A 21,844-nucleotide genomic window follows, 5' to 3' on the forward strand; every position below is an offset into this window, starting at 1 on the left:
TAAGTATTTAGTCAACCACCAATTGTGCAAGTTCTCCTATTTGAAAAGATTAGAGAGGCCTGTAATTGTCAACATGGGTAAACAGCAACCATGAGATACAGAATGTGGGGAGAAAAAAAACTGAAAATGACATTGTTTGATTTTTAAAGGATTTATTTCCAAATTAGAGTGGAAAATAAGTATTTGGTCTCCTACAAACATGCAAGATTTCTGGCTGTCAAAGAGGTCTAACTTCTTCTAACGAGGTCTAACGAGGCTCCACTCGTTACCTGTATTAATGGCACCTGTTTTAACTCATTATCGGTATAAAAGACGCCTGTCCACATTCTCAGTCAGTCACTCCAAACTCCACTATGGCCAAGACCAAAGAGCTGTCGAAGGACACCAGAGACAAAATTGTAGACCTGCACCAGGCTGGGAAGCCTGAATCTGCAATAGGTAAAACGCTTGGTGTAAAGAAATCAACTGTTGGAGCATTTTTTTTAGAAAATGGAAGACATACAAGACCACTGATAATCTCCCTTAATCTGGGGCTCCATGCAAGATCTCACCCTGTGGCGTCAAAATGATAACAAGAACGGTGAGCAGAAATCCCAGAACCACACCCTATGAATGACCTACAAAGAGACGGGACCACAGTAACAAAGGCTACTATCAGTAACACAATGAGCTGCCAGGGACTCAAATCCTGCACTGCCAGACGTATCCCCCTGCTGAAGAAAGTACACATCCAGGCCCGTCTGCGGTTCACTAGAGAGCATTTCGATGATCCAGAAGAGGACTGGGAGAATGTGTTGTGGTCAGATGAAACCAAAATAGAACTTTTGGTAGAAACACAGGTTGTCGTGTTTGGAGGAGAAAGAATACTGAATTGCATACGAAGAACACCATACCCACTGTGAAGCATGGGGGTGGAAACATCATGCTTTGGGGCTGTTTTTCTGCAAAGGGACCAGGACGACTGATCTGTGTAAAGGAAAGAATGAATGGGGCCATGTATTGAGAGATTTTGAGTTAAAAATCTCCTTCCATCAGCAAGGGCATTGAAGATGAGAAGTGGCTGGGTCTTTCAGCATGACACTGATCCCAAACACACAGCCAGGGCAACAAAGGAGTGGCTTCGTAAGAAGCATTTCAAGGTCCTGGAGTGGCCTAGCCAGTCTCCAGATCCCAACCCCATTGAAAATCTGTGGAGGGAGTTGAAAGTCCGTGTTGCCCAACGACAGCCCCGAAACATCACTGCTCTCGAGGTGATCTGCATGGAGGAATGGGCCAAAATACCAGCAACAGTGTGTGAAAAGCTTGTAAAGAGTTACAGAAAACGTTTGGCCTCCGTTATTGCCAACAAAGGGTACATAACAAAGTATTGAGATGAACTTTTGGTATTGACCAAATCCTTATTTTCCACCATGATTTGCAAATAAATTCTGTAAAAATCAAACAATGTGATTATCTGTTTTTCCACATTCTGTCTCTCATAGTTGAGGTTTACCCATGTTGACAGTTAGAGGCCTCTCTAATATTTTAAGTGGGAGAACTTGCACAATTAGTGGTTGACTAAATACTTATTTGCCCCTCTGTATAGCCTACTTTACAACTTGCTTCCTTGTAGGCCAAAAGTGGCACTAGTCAAGGAAAAATATTACTCACCAGACTGTCATTCTATTAGTTTGCTGACTATTCTTAACGGTAGTGTGAGGAAAAAGATCCTACTAGCACATACTAGACCTTAAAGCAGACATGTCCAAAGTCCGGCCCGGGGGCCAAATGCGGCCCGTGGTCAAATTTCATCCGGCCCCCAGCCTCTATCATAAAATCAATAACATCTGGCCCACACACAGACTTAATAAATTGGTCTGCAGTACTGCAACCAGCATATGAAGTAGCTTACACACGAAATGCTGCTCCTCATTTACCCACTAAAAGGCAGCAGCACTTTAACCCTTTATTGCCAAACGTATCACATTTGATACACCTAAAATTTCATGATTTTCAGACTTAAGAATTTTGACATTTCTTTTTGAAAGAAAAAAAAAAAAAAGATGGATGCAAGTCAACACATGCATCTGCAGGTTCCATGAGAAAAAAAACATGATTTAGCATGGGTTATAGGTATTAGAGCGCTTATTACACATATTTATTTTGACTTTTCTTTTCACAAATTTGAAAAAAAAGTTTCATTAGGACCTTATTTTTTCAAATTTTGGGATTCTCTGATAATTGCTTCATGTTGCAGGTATGTAAGGGCTAAACAACTCCATGTGACCCTCTACTTGCAATTATCTAAAATGGCGACAATCAACAAAAAAAAGTTGAATGTGACGGCCGACGGCCGAATTTCTTCACTAAAATACGCAACAACTGTGTCTTGCCTCATTTGCAAAGAGACAGTCGCTGTTTTTAAAGATTTCAATGTGAAGCGATATTACCAAAGAATACACGTTGACATGTACGACAAGATTACAGGGAAGATACACAGCGAGAAATTGAAGCAACTTGAAGCTAGTTTAATTTCACAGCAGTAGTATTTTGCAAGAGCCCGAGAGACGAAAGAGAACGCTGCAAAGGCTAGTTGCGAGATTGTTGAAATTATTCATTAAAAAAATAATAAAGCAAACGTGACACACTGAATGGCTTGCTAAATTTTGCTTAAATATATTGTTCTACGTAATGGACGTCAGCCAAGATCGGCCCCCCACATTTTTACCACGCCAAATCTGGCCCCCTTTGCAAAAAGTTTGGACACCCCTGCCTTAAAGCTTTCGGGGAAAAATGTTCTGACGGCTCTCCATACATACACGTGGTCTTATCACGTTATACCTCAAATCAGGGAGGCTGAGCGTCACGTGGTCTGTGCCTCAGACATGCTCAGTCTCTGCAAATCAGTATGTCAGGGACATTGTGTCCCACCCTTCTTACTTAACCACCTGCATTATTGAACATGCTTCTCCCACTCTCGGATTGATGGAGGTATTCAGGCGCACAGAGAAAGAGCAGAAAGACCAATGTGCATTCTCTGTCTCAAAAGTATGAACAAAAGCTTACTGCTCCAACTGTGAGGAGCATTTAAATGTCAATAACAATCTGAGGCTTAAAAGGTCAAGTTGGAAACTCGTTGAAAAATTGTGCTGGATACATTTTTTTCCTTTTTCATAATCCCCCCCCCCCTTTTTTTTTTTTTTGTACACACAATTGGAACTCCTGGAAAGCTGCTGGCAAAGCAGGAAGTTGATGCTCGTCTGTTTCCTTTGATTGGCTACTGTACATATGATGACCACAGAAATCCAATACACTGTATAAGATAATATGTTATACGAGGTGACATATGGGACGAAATTAACATTTATGTTTATTTACCCCAAAGAAGCCCCTCACACCAAAACCACAGATGCACACACACAAAAAGACAAGCATCTTGAAATAGTGCTTTGCATATTGACTGAATGAATAAGCAGCTCCCTTCAAATATGAGCCAGTACTTCAAGGTACTGTAGCCTTTAATTAAAAAAAAAAAAAAAAAATCAGCCCAACACAAAAAAATCATGAACTGATACATACATTGAAAATACATATTTATTATACATATGTAATACATACTTAGACATTCACATTTTCCTGGAAAATAGGATGGGCATTTGACTTAATTTCCTCAATCAACAATGGAGAAAATTAATGATCAACTTAATTTCCTCAATCAACAATGGAGAAAATTAATGATCAATTAATTGTTTTGTATGACAATGTTTGATTTTCTACTGATATGATCATTTCAACAACTTGTTTTACAACAATTGTTTAAATAATTGAACATCAAGTGCTTTGTGAAAAAAAAATTGTTCTTTACACAGCAATGGGTGCTGTTCAGTGCACTTATTCTGCCACATTCGCCCAATCAATTATACACGATGGACGTAACCTAACATGGAAGTTCGGAATGTTTTACATTAGGCTTTATCTTCGAGTTAGGGGGGTTTAATTAGTCAGAGTTGATTTCTAAAGATTCTATGTAGTTTGTAAGTTATTTGTTAGTTTCAGGACTCTGGAGTGGCTAAGCTAGCGTGAGTCAATGGTACCTGCTTAGCATGCCAATAAAAAAACTATTTTAACAGATGCAACCACAATAGTGAGGAGTCCTTCAGCCACTCGTTCTCAGTCTGCTGAGGAGTCCCTATTTTTTCCCACAAAAAAAAAAAATCAGCAGTGGAAAAAAAAAGATGTGATATCACCTAGCCCTGCTTGCCTAGCAGCCTATTCCCTGCAGAGCTGCTGGATTACAAATGTTGCTGTTTAAGCTACAAGTATTTACATGCAATGTTAAGTTTTAAAGGGAACCTCAGACTTAAGACTTGTAGGCTCTAATAAGCCACAATTGTTGTCTTTTACGAAAATATGTAATTAGAAACACATAAAATATTGCCTTTGATTTAAAAATCTATAATATTTAGTACATGTTTTGACCTATAGAGCGCGCCATGTTTTATGGACGCTCGGGGTGATGACTGAGATTTCCACTGTCACTCTACGAATACTACCGGGTTACTGCGATTCTTTCTACGCTGCGAGCCGTCCAACACATTAATTGGTTAAATGCGGCGAGTACATACTATTTGTATTTTTATTAAGTCTTTTATTACCTTTTCATTGCCTCAAATGACTTTTTGCATGCGTTTCCCTCTCATACTTTTAAGCATAGTGTTTTCTCGTGGTAGCTTAAAAGCAGATTGTTGATCTGTTGACTACATTACGTCACGTAGCATATTTAAACCACACTATTTTGATAATACTGCATTTAAGTATTTTCTTAAGGCATCTTTAGTATGTTCTGTCTGTATGCATCTAAACAAAACAAGCTGAAAGCGCACGGTAGTGCTTTGGCTGTGAAATTCACCTCTTGTAGTACGTTTTGCTGTTTTTTTTTTTTTTTCCTACTCTCGTCTCATCCGGTCTTTCCTGTCAATTATAATTATGCTTTTGCTGCTCATTTTGTGAAATATCGACAGTGCTGTCATGCTCATTAATGATCCTCTCAGGTTCAAATTGAAAGGGTTGACATGTTTATGTTGCTTGAGTCATACTCTGGAAGCCTGGTAGCATAACCATGTGACGTCACCACCCTGGACGTCAACAACAATGGCAACCTATTAGTTAAACTAATTTTACAAGTTGTATAAAAACGAAAACATCAAGAGGGGTTTCAATATCAAATGATTTTAACTCATAATAACGTTTTTATCTTTTAAGAACTACAAGTCTGTCTATCCTTGGATCCCTTAAAAACTTGAAAATGTAGCCAACACTATTGATTGCATTGGTCATCGGTGATTCTCATGCGTGCATATGTTGTTTTTTATTGGCATGCTAAGCAGGCACCATTGACTCGTACTAGCTTAGCCACTCCGGAGCCCTGAAACTACGAAAAAGATAACAATTGCACACAATATGTTGAAATCAACTCCACTGACTAATTAAACACCCGCTAAGATTCTGTACTTTCCGTTTAAGTATCAACTAATTGCCAAACTGACGGCTATGCCCATATTTGTGTTTTCATTCAAATTATTTATTTTAAACGCGCACAGACTCACCGGGCAGTGAGTACAACATTAGTCGTCACACCTGTTCAATCTAGTGGGATCCAATCAACAACAAAATTGAGCAAGAGAAGTTCTAAACCAATGCACAATGCAATTGCTAGGATAAAAATATAGCATCATTATCGTCGCCAAGACCGATTTTGTTGACAACAACCGGGCCTATTGGAGCTGAGGCAAAGTGTGATCAACAATGAAAAGGACACAGGCTTTAGCAGTGAGGGCAAATGAGGCAGAAAAGCGCTGATGTGGAAACCAGAAAAGGCAACTAATGGGAGTTGCAGCTGAGAGTGGATGTAATGAGAAATAGAGAGGGAGTGTTGTGCTGCGGTGATGTTGCAGAGTGGTGAGTCACAGATATACATTAGAAAGTATGGAAGGAGGTGGTGGCAAGCCATTTGATAATTTATTGGCTATCCTAGTAGTCCTTGTCCACTTACATTCTTTGTCCTCAAAACTATTCTGCACTAAATTAATGACGAGGGCCCATTAGTAGAACTAATGTCTTTCTGGTGACTTTTTTTTTCAAAACTGTACTACAATTTTGCACCATAAAAGACAAACTATTCTAAACTAGTAGTATAATTGTCTTAAAGGTTTTTCAATTTCCATATGACAATTGTGCCCATTAGTAGAACATCTAGGGCACACTGTTGGAAGGAAAATGTTCTTTCTACTGGATGTAGTATGACTTTCTTTAAGATCTTCATTACAGTTCTGCAAACTAGTAGAACAACACAGGTGAACAACTTTATGTTACCATTTGTTCATTTGTATTTTTTTTTTTCACAATAAAGTGTCCACATAAAAATTGTTTTTCTCCCCAGTGCAGTATAAGTGAATATTATTTGGTATATAGTGGAATTCTCACAGCACAATGCTCCACCTGCTTTTGTAAATACATTTGGTTTGACAGAATAACAGTTGATACATAAATATACCGTAAATAGCATAGTACTTTATCATCTCAATGCCACAAAGTTCAAACAAACAAAATGGTTAAAAAAAGATGCTCCTTTACCCCAAATCTACATTCTTGCATTCATTTTTGCTTTACTATAAATACATTTTCACTTCATTTTAATTATTGATTTAATACCTCAGTCTGGCTGTGGCGGCAAAATGAGATTGAGTGCATGTTCTATATCTTTATAGAGCGTAACTGGATTTTTTTTCATTATGTGCATTCTGCATTATGAATGCATTATTCCATTCATAACATGTGCTATCACGTTGACAGTGCAGTCAACTTCTATTTTCTGTTCACTGCATGCCATTTTAAAAATGTACTGTATACGTGTAGAAGTTTACTTCTGGACATCAAAGTGCATGGAAGCTCATTGAAAAAGTATTAAGACGTAACTTTTAAAATCTTGATGACGGATTCCCTAAACGAGCCTTAGAATTCGCGTGAGTCACGGCATCTGTCGGACAGCTTCATCCGGCTAGAAGGGAAATACGGTGTGCTGTAAGAAACCTTGTCACATTTTTTTTCCTGAAATGTCAAGGGTGTCCATAAGCAAGAAAGATGGCGAGTAGCTGCATCATCAAGTGGTGACACAAAGAGCAACACAGGGCAAGAGCCTAAAAAAACAACAGCTGAGACAATCAGGAAATGGATTTTGGATGGAAGTCAAATGTATGCACAACAAGGGCTGCTCCTGATCACAACAATTGTGATTTATGCTCACTGTTCCCCTGTTGGATGTCTTTGACTCCACTAGTTCAGAAATTGTTGAAACAATTTGTCACTGTGCCCAGATGAGTTGAACACTGAATCTGTATTCCAGCATGTCTGACTGCAGAATGGCTCTCAGGCTCTGAAACAGAAGAAAATGCATTGGAAGCAATTCTATACTAATCCTTTTGATGTCTTATCATTTTTTTCCCTTCCCCCTAAGCCTATTTAATAGTTTACCATTAATCCTGCTTGCTGAGATAACTTGAAATATTTATGAATTAGACATTGAAGGATTACATTACATCAGCCAAGGAGATACACCCACCCAGCCCCCGTTTGTTGGTTAGCAGAAGCCCACAAATATATGCAAAAATGGATTTAAACAAAGCATGTGGGGTGGACAAAACATTTATTACATTTTGGTGCAGATCCAGCAAAATGCAGATGGTTTTTTTCAGATTAATGCATCTGAATGAATTTCAGTCATATACAGGTGCTACAGGCTGTACGGCTAACTTGGCCGACAGTTTCCTTTTCAAAAATGGTTTTACTCGTGCCCATATATACAGTACACACGAGGAACGAATCAATTTCTGTATCATTACACATGTTGTATATATAGTGGTATGAAAAAGTATCTGAATCTTTTGGATTTTCTCACATTTCTGCACAAAATCACCATCAAATGTGATCTGATCTGTGTCAAAATCACACAGATGAAAAAACTGTCTGCTTTAACTAAAGCCACCCAAACATTTATAGCTTTTCATATTTTAATGAGGATAGTATGCAAACAATGACAGAAGGGGGAAAAATAAGTAAGTGAACCATCACATTGAATATTTTGTCTGTCCCCCCACCCCCACCTTTTTGGCAGCAGTAACTTCAACCAGACGCTTCCTGTGACTGCAGATCAGTCTGGCACATCGATCGGGACTAATTCCATTCTTCCCTACAAAACTGCTATAGTTCAGTCAGATTCCTGGGATGTCTGGCATGAATCGCTGTCTTTAGGTCATGGCACAGCATCTCAATTTGGTTCAAGTCTGGATTTTGACTTAGCCACTACAGAACATGTATTTTGTTCTTCTGAAACCATTCTGAAGTAGATTTACTTCTGTCTTTTGGATCATTGTGTTGTTATAGCATCCATCCACTTTTAGCTTCAACTGTCTTGTTAGGGTCCGCGAACGCGGAAACAAGGTTGGACCTCACAACAGACAACAAACGACTGAAGGAAGCGTACATGGGTTTATTAAATACAAAACAAAAACACGCATTCGCGGCAAAAAGGGGAAATAACAAAACGGGTCCGTGACAGGAGGTCGACGGGGATCAATACACAAACGCGAGGGTAAACCAAGGTGCTAGACAGAGCCAATAAAACAACTAAAATACACTCACATACCTGCACAAGGTAGAGGCATACAAAACTAAAGCGACTGGCGACTAAAACCCACGGAGGGTGCGAAATTACCAAAGTAGCAAGTTACTCGAAATGCAAGGATGTCAAATGGCGACCAGCAAGAATCAATATCTCGGCGTCCTTCCAGTGGATCGCCTGCGTCTTTATACTGTTGTTGATGAGCTGCAGGTGTGACGTCGGGAACGCCCCCACAGTCGGCTCTGCAACAACACAAACTCTGACCAGGAGCAGAACGTGACATGTCTGACAGACGGCTTCAGGTTTTCATGCAAAACATCCTGATACAATTTTGAATTCATTCTTCCATTAATGATTGCAAGTTGTCCAGGCCCTGAGGAAGCAAACGCACCCCAAATCATGATGCTCCTTCCACCGAATGAGGTGTTGATGTTGGTGAGCTGTTCCATTTTTTCTCCACACATGACGTTGTGTATTACTCCAAAACAATTCCACTTTGGTTTCATCAGTCCAGAAAATATTTTGCCAAAACTTCTGTGGAGTGTTCAAGTGCAGAACATTAAACGAGCGACAATGCTTTTTTTTTTTAGACGGCAGTGGCTTTCTCCGTTGAGTCCTCCCATGAACACCATTCTTGGCCATAGTTTTACATATAGTTGATGTGTGCACAGAGATATTGGACTGTGCCAGTGATTTCTGTCTTTAGCAAACACGCTAGGCTTTTTTTTTTACCTCTCTGAATATTCTGCGCTGAACTCTTGGCGTCATCTTTGATGGATGTCCACTACTCGGGAGAGAAGCAACAGTAACAAACTCTCTCCATTTGTAGACAACTTCTCTAACTGTAGATTGATGAACATCTTTTAGAGATAGTTTTGTATCCTTTACCAGCTTTATACAAATCAACAATCCTTGAATGCAGGTCTTCAGACAGCTCTTTTAATCGAGCAATGATGCACATCAGACAATGCTTGTCATCAAGACATTTCTTACCAGGTGTGTGTTTTATAGTGGGCAGGGCAGCTTGGAACCACTTATCAGTGATTGGGCACACAGCTGACTTAAAATGTTTGGTAAAAATTGGTTTCAATTGCTCTTTAAGTCTCCTTCGGCAAAGGGTTCACTTAGTTATTTTTCCCACTACTGTCATTGTTTTTATAGTATCCTAATTAAAATTTGAACACCTATAAATGTTTGGGTAGTTTTAGTTAAAGCAGACATGTATTTTCAGATCACATTTGATGTTGATTTTATGCAGAAATGTGAGAAATTCCAAAAGGTTTGCATACATTTTCATACCACTGTACACACTACACACACTCTATACTGTACGCACATTATCTCCACCCAAATTACCATGTCTGCTGTTTTGTAAATGTTAAGAATATACAGTCCTTATTTAAATACAAAGGGGATAGTTTTTTAAAAAAGGAAATCATACTGATAAATTCATTTTGAAATGTGCATACACAAACATCAATTTCCGCATCTGTTGTTTTGTAAATGTAAATAAAAAGTATTCATTTTTTCTTTAATGTGTATTAATATGTGTGCGTTAAAAAAAAGTCCTACCTGTCCTGAGGTACGAGGGGGTTTATTTATTGCAGCGTTGGATATGGAGTGGTTATTAAACATTACTGCGCAGGAGCCCTCCCTGTGGATGCTCGGGAGTGCTGCACTCCGATGAGTTCTTGGCCTTGTCTTTGTTGTTATTGGGCTCATTGTCTTTGATGATGTCATACTGACGACAGAACAACGCAATCACGCCTGGAACACAAACAACGATGTGTCAAAATCGACAGATACTGTACAAAGGCGTGTCTTCAAAATCTTCAAAAACAAAGGTGAAAAGAGAATGCTTGCAGGGAGATTGACTCAGGCGTTACAGACGCAGAATAATTCATGATGGGAAGAATTGTTTGGATGGCCAAGGCAGCAGGCCTAGTTTCGCCAGACACATTCATCCACCTTTGACATACCTTGAGGTCTAAATATAGATATTGTCAGAGAGTTGGGGTGGTTCTTTAAGACATAAATCAAAACAGCACAGTGGAAACTGTTTTATGAGTTTAATCTTTTTTTGAACAGTTTGTGAATCAAAATGTTTGTTGTCGTGCTGCCCTTCTCATTTGTATGTCAACATGCACACAAAGAATATCACAAGTCCCTTCTGATGCGTTTAGAGCCAGTCTGAAATCAAAACCTAGTTACAGTAAATCTAGTGTGGTTTTTAAATTGATATTGAATCGAAATTGAGGTGTTCGTAAATCGGGGCACCACTGTATCTCAAATCAGGAATCTAATATTTCTTCACAAAAACACAAAATTTCCATGGAATTTAAAGATTTGAACAATATTTGCATTTTGTTTTAAAGCGGAAATGTAAACTAAGGTTGGCCAACCATGTTTTTGAATAATATCAATGCCTAAACAATTATAAGCATATTTTCATTATTTTTTTTAACACAACCCTTCCAGATTCTTTGTTTAACCCATAGCAACGCCTTTGACAACGAAAATGCTTTTCTTCGGCAATCTTCGGAAATCTTCGGAAATTACGTCACACCGGGAAGTGCGAGGGAAGTCCGCCATAGAACAGTATTGTTTGTTGCATTGCTTCTTGGTAAGATGCCACGGAGGTATGTGGCGATGTTTTGTTCTCACTCAAACGAAAAGTTGTATGAGTGGCCAAAGGATAGCAGGGCACGTAAATGGACATCTTTTGTTCTCACGAAGCGAATGAATTTCACGCCATCATCGAGTAGTGTTCTCTGTTGCAAACAATTCGAAGACGCCTGCTTCCTTAACCGGTCTGCTTATGATCAAGGATTTGCCAAAAAAATAAGTGTGATTTTTGGATAGATGACTGATGACTTTGTCAAAGCAGAGCTGCCAACTGTTGTGGAATGAACAGTATAAGCTAGCGACGTTAGTCGAAAGTTAACTCGTGGCAATCCCCGATCATAGTTGTTGTTGCATTCGCTAGGTTAAACATGTTTAAATTGTGCGTCATCTACGATCTTGTCCGAAAGGGTTAATCCACTGTCAATCGGGAAAGGGGTGTGGATGTGCATATAAGCGGGTCGGCGTCGCGGTAATTCACGGTCACGTTGCCGTAAGAGACACACACCGCCGGTGAGTTTGTGCACATTTATTTGTATTTGTATTATGTATTTCCACCTTCATGCTTCAAGCATTGCATTGCATTTGTACGGTTCGGCGTTTCTTTCACGGTGATCGCTTGATAGCCTTCTAGTTTTTGTTTTACGTACGAGAGCCGCTGACAGATGACAACAACAAGCGTTTTGGTTTTAATTTCTGGTAGCGAATAAGCGACCGCGCAGGTCACGCAGTGAATCATGGGAAATGTAGTCTTGGGACAACACTGAAGTGGTGCTTTGTAATCTGTTCACTTGTGTGAAAAAACTACATTTCCTCACGCATTAGACGCCACTTCCTGCCGAGAGCCCCAAGCTGTGTTCGTACTGTTAGCTCCATGTGTTAATAAAGAAACGAAGTTGTCAGCACGTCGTGTGTTCGATACATTTGTAAACAAAAAGCTCATAACAAGACACTATGCACGATCCGTTTAAGAGACGCTGGAGTAGTAGGAGGCGAGGAGGAGATCAGCGAGAAGCAAAACTTCACGGTCGAATGTGGCGGCAGTCCGCTATTATTTTGTTTTCTTATTGTTGCCACAATACAGTGGAGAAAGCCATCAACGACTCATCTTCTTTCCCCCCAACGTTTTTATATTATTATTTTATATGCACGAGAGCTGCCGGATCTGCCAAAATGAACAATAAGTCTGATTATTATTTTTTAACAATGTCATCAGATAGACAAAAACATAAAATTATGCGCAAATACCTGCATCTTCAAATCATGAAAATACTAACAGCCTATTTTACCAATCTTGTAATCTCGATGGGTCTTGTATCCATTCCATGTCAGGCAGTCTAGGCACATTGTTTGCATCCTGATTATCGTCTGGCTAATACATGTTAGGTCCAACATAAAATTCCAACCTCCTCTTCTTCCTCCAACTCTTGAAAAACTTGGATCTCCTCCCTTGCGCTCGATCTATCGCTTATATCGCTGTTTGAATCATTGTTTGAAGGGCTTTGTATGGCGGCCGTATGTATGGAGCTGCCATCGCTGTTCCTGGTGTGACGTATGACTTCCGGGTTCGTCCCCTTTCAGGCTCAAACTTCAGAAATTTTGTCAGATATACAATTATTTTTTTCATGCTTTATTTGTTGGACAATGTTTAATTACTTTGTGACCCTATTTGGCATGTTATGAAATTACTTTACATTTCTGCTTTAAATTCATTGAATATTGTTCTGCTCCTTTGGATGTGCATATGTTGGCCACTTGGAGGCAGTAATATTGGCTATGTCTGTTGTTATAGCACTGCAACCCAAATTATGTACACTAGCTGCTGACAGGCAGCTTGTCTGTTTAAAGTGACTCATCGGTGTTACAAAAGTGTCAAGCTTGAATGAGGGCCATTTGTAATCATTTTTGTTCTATCACGCTCCCACTCATTTATACGTGTAAAAGGAACTACAGAATGGCTCCTCATGCATGAAGTGCATGTCTTTCATCAAGACACTTGGCTGCATTTAATTGTTACCTGCCCACATGACAAGAACCACTGCAATAATGATGACTTCCGCAGCCCGTAGCTGAGCAGCCTGGTCCATTTCCTCCAGTGTGATCTCGTCTGGGGGATAGAGAATGACAAAAGGATGATCCCAAAATTTTATATTGCTCTTCCTCAGGGACACTATCTAGAAATACTGTAGCTGTCATTACAGTAAATGAAAAGAGGAGAATATATGTAGTTTCTTTATTGCTCTTGCTTTTAAAGTACATTTGAAACTTAAACTATTCTCCTCCCTGGGGATGTTTCTTTGAGATATGTTGCTCCCCACTTCCCTCTCTTATCAGCCCGCTGCTGATGATTGTTTAATATTTGCCTGGTCCGTCTTAAGCGGCCGCTCTTGACGCTCTAACTGGGTCGGGCTTGATAAAATTGGAAGTACTGCATGCGGCGGCTGCAGATAAACTGTTCCCTCTGCATTTCAGAGGGAGACAGTTTGCTGTACGTAAAGGTGGGGGTCACAGATGGCAATTATAGGGCTTTACTTTGTCTGAAAATGTCAAATATGATTCCTCTTGACAACACAGTCCCAGTATACGTACTCTTTATTTGACTACCGTAATTTCCCGAATATAACGCACACTTTTCCCCCCCAAAATCAACTTGTAAAATCATGGTGCGCATTATAAACGGGTACATGGATGGAGACAGAAATATATATATTACATATATATATGTAAACCGATTTTTTTTAATTGACATAGCCACGTCGTGTTGAAGAAACGTATGCGGCGACCCGTTGCCGACCATTACGGTACGTGACGTCACCATTTTGTTTCGGTAATACCTCACTCTAATCGGCCAAATGATTTCATCTGTGTTAAATTCTGCTTTTTTAACTCTTTATAAAGCACAGAATTTAGTTTCTTGAACTCATTTGAGTTGACGTTTATTGCAGCTCCGCAACTCCGACCATAACAAACGTAAGCACACACACTTCCTGTGTCCGTCAACAATATCGGTCCCTCGGGAAACACAAACCCAAATAACAATAGTTCCTATTGTTACTGTCGTGTCGACAGCGATGAGCTCTCACGGATTTCCAACTTACGTTCTCACTTTCATTTTACCGTATCAATCCATGGAAGAAACATTTACAGTATTTATCATGATGAAACGAACAAGTTATAGAGCAGCCTTTAAAAGAAAAGTCACATCTGTTTTGTTTTCTCCTAGATTCTGGTAAGTTGGAGAAGTTGTCAAATCATATTATTACCGTAAATATTGTCAGTTTATGGTAATGTTTTGAACTACGAATGTCCTATGCTTGTGCTGTGTTTCACCAGTCAGTAAAATGACATTTCTGTATCTGTACACGAGCTCTGTTTTCTTGTATTCTTCTATTTATTGGTGCTAAAATTAGGGTGCGCGTTATAAACGGGTACAATAATTTTCCCTAGATTTTACAAGTAAATTTGGGGTGCGCATTATACACGGGTGCGCCTTATATTCGGGAAATTACGGTATATTGACAGCCTTTAAAACGGCGGTAAAATAGAGTTGATTTTTTTAGTTGCTTCACCTGGACTCTTGGACGCCAGCTTCTCTGATTCTTTGGGGGTTCGGAATACAACAGGCTCACTGGGGGGACTGCTTCCACCCATGCTTATGCTCTGCACGTGAACGATGTACTCCGTGTCTTCATCCAGACCCCACAATGCACAAGAGCGCGTTGTGGTGTTCACCTCCTGAATGAACCTTAGCATGCGCACATCTTTCTTCTGTAGAGCAACAGCAAACAGAGTTCCTGGATTAAAAGTAATTCTAAAGGTTGCATTTAAAGCAATAGGCTATCCAACTTGATGACACAAGTGTTTAAAGTTGATTTGTGAAAAACATTACAGCGTACCTCTTTAAGTAGAGTGTGTAGGCTAAATATTTCTTGACCAAGTTGACTAATATTTACATTTACAGAAATCTGGTACTGGATTCACCTGTTGAGTAATGGCAAATCCAATGACGGGGTCGCCCTCCAGAGTCTCCCATGTGACTACAGCCGAGTTAACCTCAATCTCCTTGATGGTCACATTAAGCGGAGCTGACAGCAGGGTGTCTGAGACAGCAACAAAACAAGTGAGAACGGACTAAACATGAATAATGTGGCATGTAAAATTCATCCCCAATATGACCACACAGACACTCACTGTGTAGGTTCATCGCCTCAGCACACTGGGTGATCTTTCATTTCATTAATCCTGAGCATAATGAAGCACGCCAAGACCTTTTAATCTTCCGGCTTCCACAAGCTCATTTTTGTGCATGCTGCGTTATAGAGTCATATGACCAACGAGGTTTAATACTTCCTAAAATCAATCATGCACAGGCATACAATGCAGTTGTTGTCAACAATAGCGCAATTCTTGAACAATGATTGCTTGCAACGTTCAGCTGCTTTCTTGACAGCTATATGGATAGTGTGTTGTGCTCACTAGTCCCCCTCTTTATCTATATTGCACTACTGTTGGATATTTTATGCTCCTATGGGAGTACATTTTGACACCTAATTTTACACTACATGATTCTGTTTATGGTCATCTTAATAGAACGAAGAAAAAAAAGCTCCAAAACAATGTTTCCATCCATATGCTTGTCTGTACACATAAAGTACTCAGATCAATTTTGGTGTCCTTTGACCATAGTGCTTCCTCCTAAGCCTTCTATGAGTCATTTGGATTTATATCAGCAAATTTTCGATATGTACCCATCCCGTCTTTATAGGGGGATTTTGTGAGCACTGCAAGATTCCAGTCCATTATGGAGCATTGTGTTGTTACCTTGTTGCTAAGATCTAGCTGCTCCCTTGATTTTCTCATGATCACCCTCTATTTATGAGGTAAAATACTGTATGACATTGAATTGACATTCCACTTATTACCAAAATGGATAAACTAAGCAATAAACTATTGAAGTAACCAGACTTAAGGAAGGATTCAAATTAATACCTCTCTCCTTTCTTGAAAAGGGACAAATTACCAATCATGTAGTTCATGTTGTCCTTGACGTCAGTCTAAGGATTACTATAATCTTTGTTTGCATTGCACGCACAGTTGAACAAACAGACGAGATAATGGGACTTTCCTTGACTGATAATTCTGAATCAGATTAAAATGAAAAATGTGCAATTCCTTTTTATCAAAGGTTTTAAGAAATAGTTTTGCCTTTGAGGGTATATACAGTGGGGCAAGTAAGTATTTAGTCAACCACCAGTTGTGCAAGTTCTCCTACTTGAAAAGATAAGAGAGGCCTGTAATTGTCAACATTGGTAAACCTCAACCACGAGAGACAGAATGTGGAAAAAAACAGAAAATCACATTGTTTGATTTTTAAAGAATTTATTTCCAAATTAGAGTGGAAAATAAGTATTTGGTCACCTACAAACAAGCAAGATTTCTGGCTGTCAAAGAGGTTTTACTTCTTCTAACGGGGTCTAACGAGGTTCCACTCGTTATCTGTATTAATAGCACTTGTTGTAACTCATTATCGGTATAAAAGACAGCTGTCCACAACCTCAGTCAGTCACACTCCAAACTCCACTATGACCAAAGAGCTGTCGAAGGACACCAGAGACAAAATTGTAGTCCTGCACCAGACTGGGAAGGCTGAATCTGCAATAGGTAAAACGCTTGGTGTAAAGAAAACAACTGTGGGAGCAATTATTAGGAAATGGAAGACATACAAGACCTCTGATAATCTCCCTCGATCTGGGGCTCCATGCAAGATCTCACCTCGTGGCGTCAAAATGATAACAAGAACGGTGAGCAAAAATCCTAGAACCACATGGGAGGACCTAGTGAATGACCTACAGAGAGCTGGGACCACAGTAACAAAAGCTACTATCAGTAACACAATGCGCCGCCAGGGACTATAATCCAGGCCCGTCTGCGGTTCGCTAGAGAGCATTTGGATGATCCAGAAGAGGACTGGGAGAATGTGTTATGGTCAGATGAAACCAAAATAGAACTTTTTGGTAGAAACACACGTTCTCGTGTTTGGAGGAGAAAGAATACTGAACTGCATCCGAAGAACACCATACCCACTGTGAAGCATGGGGGTGAAAACATCATGCTTTGGGGCTGTTTTTCAGCAAAGGGACCAGGACAACTGATCTGTGTAAAGGAAAGAATAAATGGGGCCATGTATCAAGAGATTTTGAGTGAAAATCTCCTTCCATCAGTAAGGGCATTGAAGATGAGACGTGGCTGTGTCTTTCAGCATGACAATGATCCCAAACACACAGCCAGGGCAACAAAGGAGTGGCTTCGTAAGAAGCATTTCAAGGTCCTGGAGTGGCCTAGCCAGTCTCCAGATCCCAACCCCATAGGAAATCTGTGGAGGGAGTTGAAAGTCCGTGTTGCCCAACAACAGCCCCAAAACATCACTGCTCTAGAGGAGATCTGCATGGAGGAATGGGCCAAAATTCCAGCAACAGTGTGTGAAAAGCTTGTGAAGAGTTACAGAAAACGTCTGGCCTCCGTTATTGCCAACAAAGGGTACATAACAAAGTAGTGAAATGAACTTTTGGTATTGACCAAATACTTATTTTCCACCATGATTTGCAAATAAATTCTTTCAAAATCAAACAATAAGATTTTCTGGGTTTTTTCCCCACATTCTGTCTCTCATGGTTGAGGTTTAACCATGTTGACAATTACAGGCTTCTCTAATATTTTCAAGTTGTAGAACTTGCTCAATTAGTGGTTGACCAAATACTTATTTGCCTCACTGTAATTTAGCCCTTTTACCTAACCAAACCAATTCAGCTACAGGCTACACCTGTTTGTCTTTTTCACAAAGTAGCCATGAGGACCGCACTGTATTGGGACACTGCACACCATATAAAGAGCAATCACATTGTCTCTCAAGCACTAGAGGGTCAAATAATAGTATTATATGAAGACAAACGCACTGTCCCCCAGCTTCTTTTCTCTGTTCAATACTAACGGCATCAACACTGTGCAAGAGGGAAAAATGGATTACGTAAGAAACACTGAATTAAATTTTTCAAGTGACAAAATCTTTAAGTATACCCCGGCGGTCAATGGTTTTAGGACGCATTCTCATAGAACTGAATGTTGACTTGTCTCCAAAAAAATCCAAACCGCATGGTGTATAGGGAATACGCTGCAAGTGCTCATCACAGTACACAGAAACAACACACACATGCATTATTCACTAGAAGTTAAACTGATGTAATCTCAATTCAGTTAAGACTAAAACATGACAATTACTAAGTAGACCTAGATTATTTGAATATGCCATTATTCTAAAATCATGAGCTGTGGAAAATGTAAACGCTGAGTCGAGCTTTCTTATGCTAATGTATATCCAAAATTTGCATTGCCATTCCTCAACTCACAGAGACAGAAAGAACAAAATGTGCATCTTAGTCTGTATGAGTCAACTGTTTATATAGCCCGTATTCCGACCAGCAGTGTCTTCTTCCACTTTTGTTGTTAAACGTCTGCTGAAGATCTTCAACAGTCTTCATCACAACCCAGGGAAAGGTGCTATGCTCATAATATGTGGACTTTTTGAGTCCCTTAATTTTTTGATCATATTAAAAAGATATAGCAATAAAATAATGAATCCTATTTTCACACAGATTACTGACCATTTTTACTATTGTTGTTAAAATACCATAAAACTGTTTTAAAATTCAACTTTTTTACTCACCTTTAAAATTACTGTACATTCTTGCAATATGGTTTCTCATAAGAATATAATTTTTACATAAAATAATTCCATGCTACTATCCCAAAATAGGAATAATGTAAAATAACGGCTACATTTGTATTATATATTTTTTTCCTTGTAGCAATCACTATTCTTAAAAAAAAGACTTTTTTTTCTTTTATACTTATCACTATGTGTTTTCCCTAGTATGGCCAAAATACTGTACGTCTTCTACATTTGCACATATATATTTTTTTTCTGTAGCAATCCCTATTCTTATAAAAATGACTTTTTTTTCTTTTATACTCATCACTGTGTGTTTTTGCCTAGTATGGCCAAAATACTGTAAGTCTTCATCACGAGACACGGACCACCCATTCCAATTTTGTGTCATCTATGCTTTTTATAACCTATAGGAGGTACAGTACAGTATAGTGGCTTGAAATCTAGGATTGCTATTATATGCTGTCATCTATTAACCTTAAAATTTATCTTTGCCATTTTCACCCTAAATTAAATATACTGTAACCCGATTCAGAAAAGATAATTAGGCTTCAAAACACCCATTTAATGTATATATTGTATATGTAATTTTCCTTAGATTGTCAAGAACACAGGTCATATTAGACATTGACTGTCATCCAAAGTGATGGATGCACACACACCTCTTTTTGAGCAATGAACATGTGCTCCCTCCAGCAACACGTGTTGGAGTATTGTATGTTTGTCTACATGCGATGAGGTTATTTACTCACCAGCACTAACAGGCGAAACAGGGAGGAAGCCGAGCAGGATCACTGAGCACCACAAAGACTGAACCATCCCTCCTGCTTCTTCAGCTTCTTCTTCCTCTTCTTCTAGCGTGCCTTCCTACGCTGCATGGCCCATTTAGAGCATCCCCTGTGAGAAGCACACATCATCCTGAGCTTTTGTGGCGGAGATGTCGACTGAGGCTCGCCGCAGCAGGAGAGTAACGAGGTGCACAGGAGAAGAATGATGAGGATGATGATGATGGAAAGGACCAGGAAGAGGAGTGTCCAGCTGTTGGAACGTAACGTAGCGTTGTGAGTAAGGAACGTAAGTGCCGCAGTCTCTCACAGTCTCTCTCTCTCTTCCTCTCTCGCCCCCCTCCCGTGACTATTTCCACTATGTCAAAGGTATTTTTTCCTGGCTTCTCCTTTCTGTTAATTTAGATTTTGACATGAAGTTATTTGCAGTTATATAATACATACGTGATATTTATTATGTGTACAAGTCAAAGTTATTTGTTTTATGCATTAGACGTGTGAGAAAACTGTCATGCAAGCGTATATGGATGAAATTTAAAAATATATATTTTCTAGCATCGTTTACTGTATTTTAAACATTAAAACCTTTTTATGTTCATTTGATATGTAATGAATTCTGTTCCTCAACAAACTAGCACTTTTGTATTTGCTCTTTTTTTTTTTTTTTTTAATAGAAATTTGGGTTAAATTACACACATGTATGCCACAGTGTGTGCTACATTCATTAATAATTGTTCCAATAAAGAATCCAAAGCTCACATTTGAGTAAATATTTTATATTTTCACAAAACAGCACTAAAGAAATGACACTTTGCTACAAAATAATGCAATTAATATTATAAATATAATATAGGGCTGTCAAAATTATCTCGTTAATGGGTGGTAATTAATTGTTTTTAATTAATCACGTTAAAATGTTTGACGCAATTAACGCACATGCCCCGCTCAAACAGATTAAAATGACAGCACAGTGTCATGTCCACTTGTTACTTGTGTTTCTTGTCTCCCTCTGCTGGCGCTTTGGTGCGACTGATTTTATGGGTTTAAGCACCATGAGCATTGTGTAATTATTGACATCAACAATGGCGAGCTACTAGTTTATTTTTTGATTGAAAATTTTACAAATTTTATTAAAACGAAAACATTAAGAGGGGTTTTAATATAAAATTTCTATAACTTGTACTAACATTTATCTTTTAAGAACTACAAGTCTTTCTATCCATGGATCGCTTTAACAGAATGTTAATGTTAATGCCATCTTATTGATTTATTGTTACAAAAAACAAATACAGTACTTATGTACAGTATGTTGAACGTATGTATCCGTCTTGTGTCTTATCTTTCCATTCCAACAATAATTTACAGAAAAATATGACATATTTTTTAGATGGTTTGAATTGCGATTAATTACGATTAATTATTTTTTAAGCTGTGATTATTTTGCAATGATAATATAACCATGCATCTGTATGTGTCAATTTTTTTGTCAGCTGACAGTTTGACTAGCATGGCAAGTCGCCGCTCAGCCAGCAGCGGGGTTGCTCCCTACCCACTCAATGCCGAGCGAACTGGGGTATATAAAAAAATTCAAAGGGAAAAAAAAAAAAAACACAAAAGGGACTCTAAATCACACAGGTGCGGAATCGCTCTCACTTTCGTGACTTTTTGGACTGTCTAATTTTCGCCACTTGTAGGAGAGCAAGACTCACAAAATGGCCACCCCCAGAGGCTCCACCTGTCTCGGCCTGTCACTCTCACACAGTACGTTCAGCAACAGCATTAGAACCTGATTCTGTGGATCAAATGCGACTGCTTAGCGCAGCATAACAACATTTGGCCATGGCTAATCGTTTGTTATCTTGCCATCGCTGGTATTGAACAACGTCCACGCTGTACTGCCGCTTCCAAGGATCCCCTGCATGTACCATCACAGCCTAGAGCAGGGATCAGGAACCTATATTTCGCAAACCATATATAACTCTTTTGATAAGATCATATGGCTCTCTGCCAACCCGTCATCTTAAATGTGGAACCCATGGGCTCGCTTGACATGAACCA

The 21,844-nt window shown here is 39.2% G+C and overlaps 1 protein-coding gene across 1 annotated transcript; it reads right to left on the reverse strand.

Annotated features, from left to right (window-relative positions):
* Positions 1–3,243: 3,243 nt before the first annotated feature.
* On the reverse strand, positions 3,244–20,048 carry fndc5b (fibronectin type III domain containing 5b). The gene is made up of 6 exons (XM_057828765.1): positions 19,754–20,048; positions 15,260–15,378; positions 14,848–15,046; positions 13,296–13,385; positions 10,229–10,423; positions 3,244–7,411 (listed from the first exon to the last, which is right to left on the reverse strand). The coding sequence occupies exons 1-5, from the start codon at positions 19,818–19,820 to the stop codon at positions 10,284–10,286; spliced, it is 615 nt and encodes a 204-aa protein (XP_057684748.1). The 5' UTR covers positions 19,821–20,048; the 3' UTR covers positions 3,244–7,411; positions 10,229–10,283.
* Positions 20,049–21,844: the final 1,796 nt, after the last annotated feature.

The sequence above is a fragment of the Corythoichthys intestinalis genome, chromosome 22 (genome assembly GCF_030265065.1).
Source record: "Corythoichthys intestinalis isolate RoL2023-P3 chromosome 22, ASM3026506v1, whole genome shotgun sequence".
NCBI lineage: Eukaryota > Metazoa > Chordata > Actinopteri > Syngnathiformes > Syngnathidae > Corythoichthys > Corythoichthys intestinalis.

Coding starts and splice junctions, on each gene's coding strand:
- fndc5b (XM_057828765.1), bottom strand. CDS start 19,820: ATGGTTCAGTCTTTGTGGTGCTCAGTGATCCTGCTCGGCTTCCTCCCT. Junction 15,047..15,259: donor GATTTGCCATTACTCAACAG/GTGAATCCAGTA, acceptor GTTGCTCTACAG/AAGAAAGATGTGCGCATGCT. Junction 10,424..13,295: donor GGTTCTTGTCATGTGGGCAG/GTAACAATTAAA, acceptor TTTGTGTTCCAG/GCGTGATTGCGTTGTTCTGT.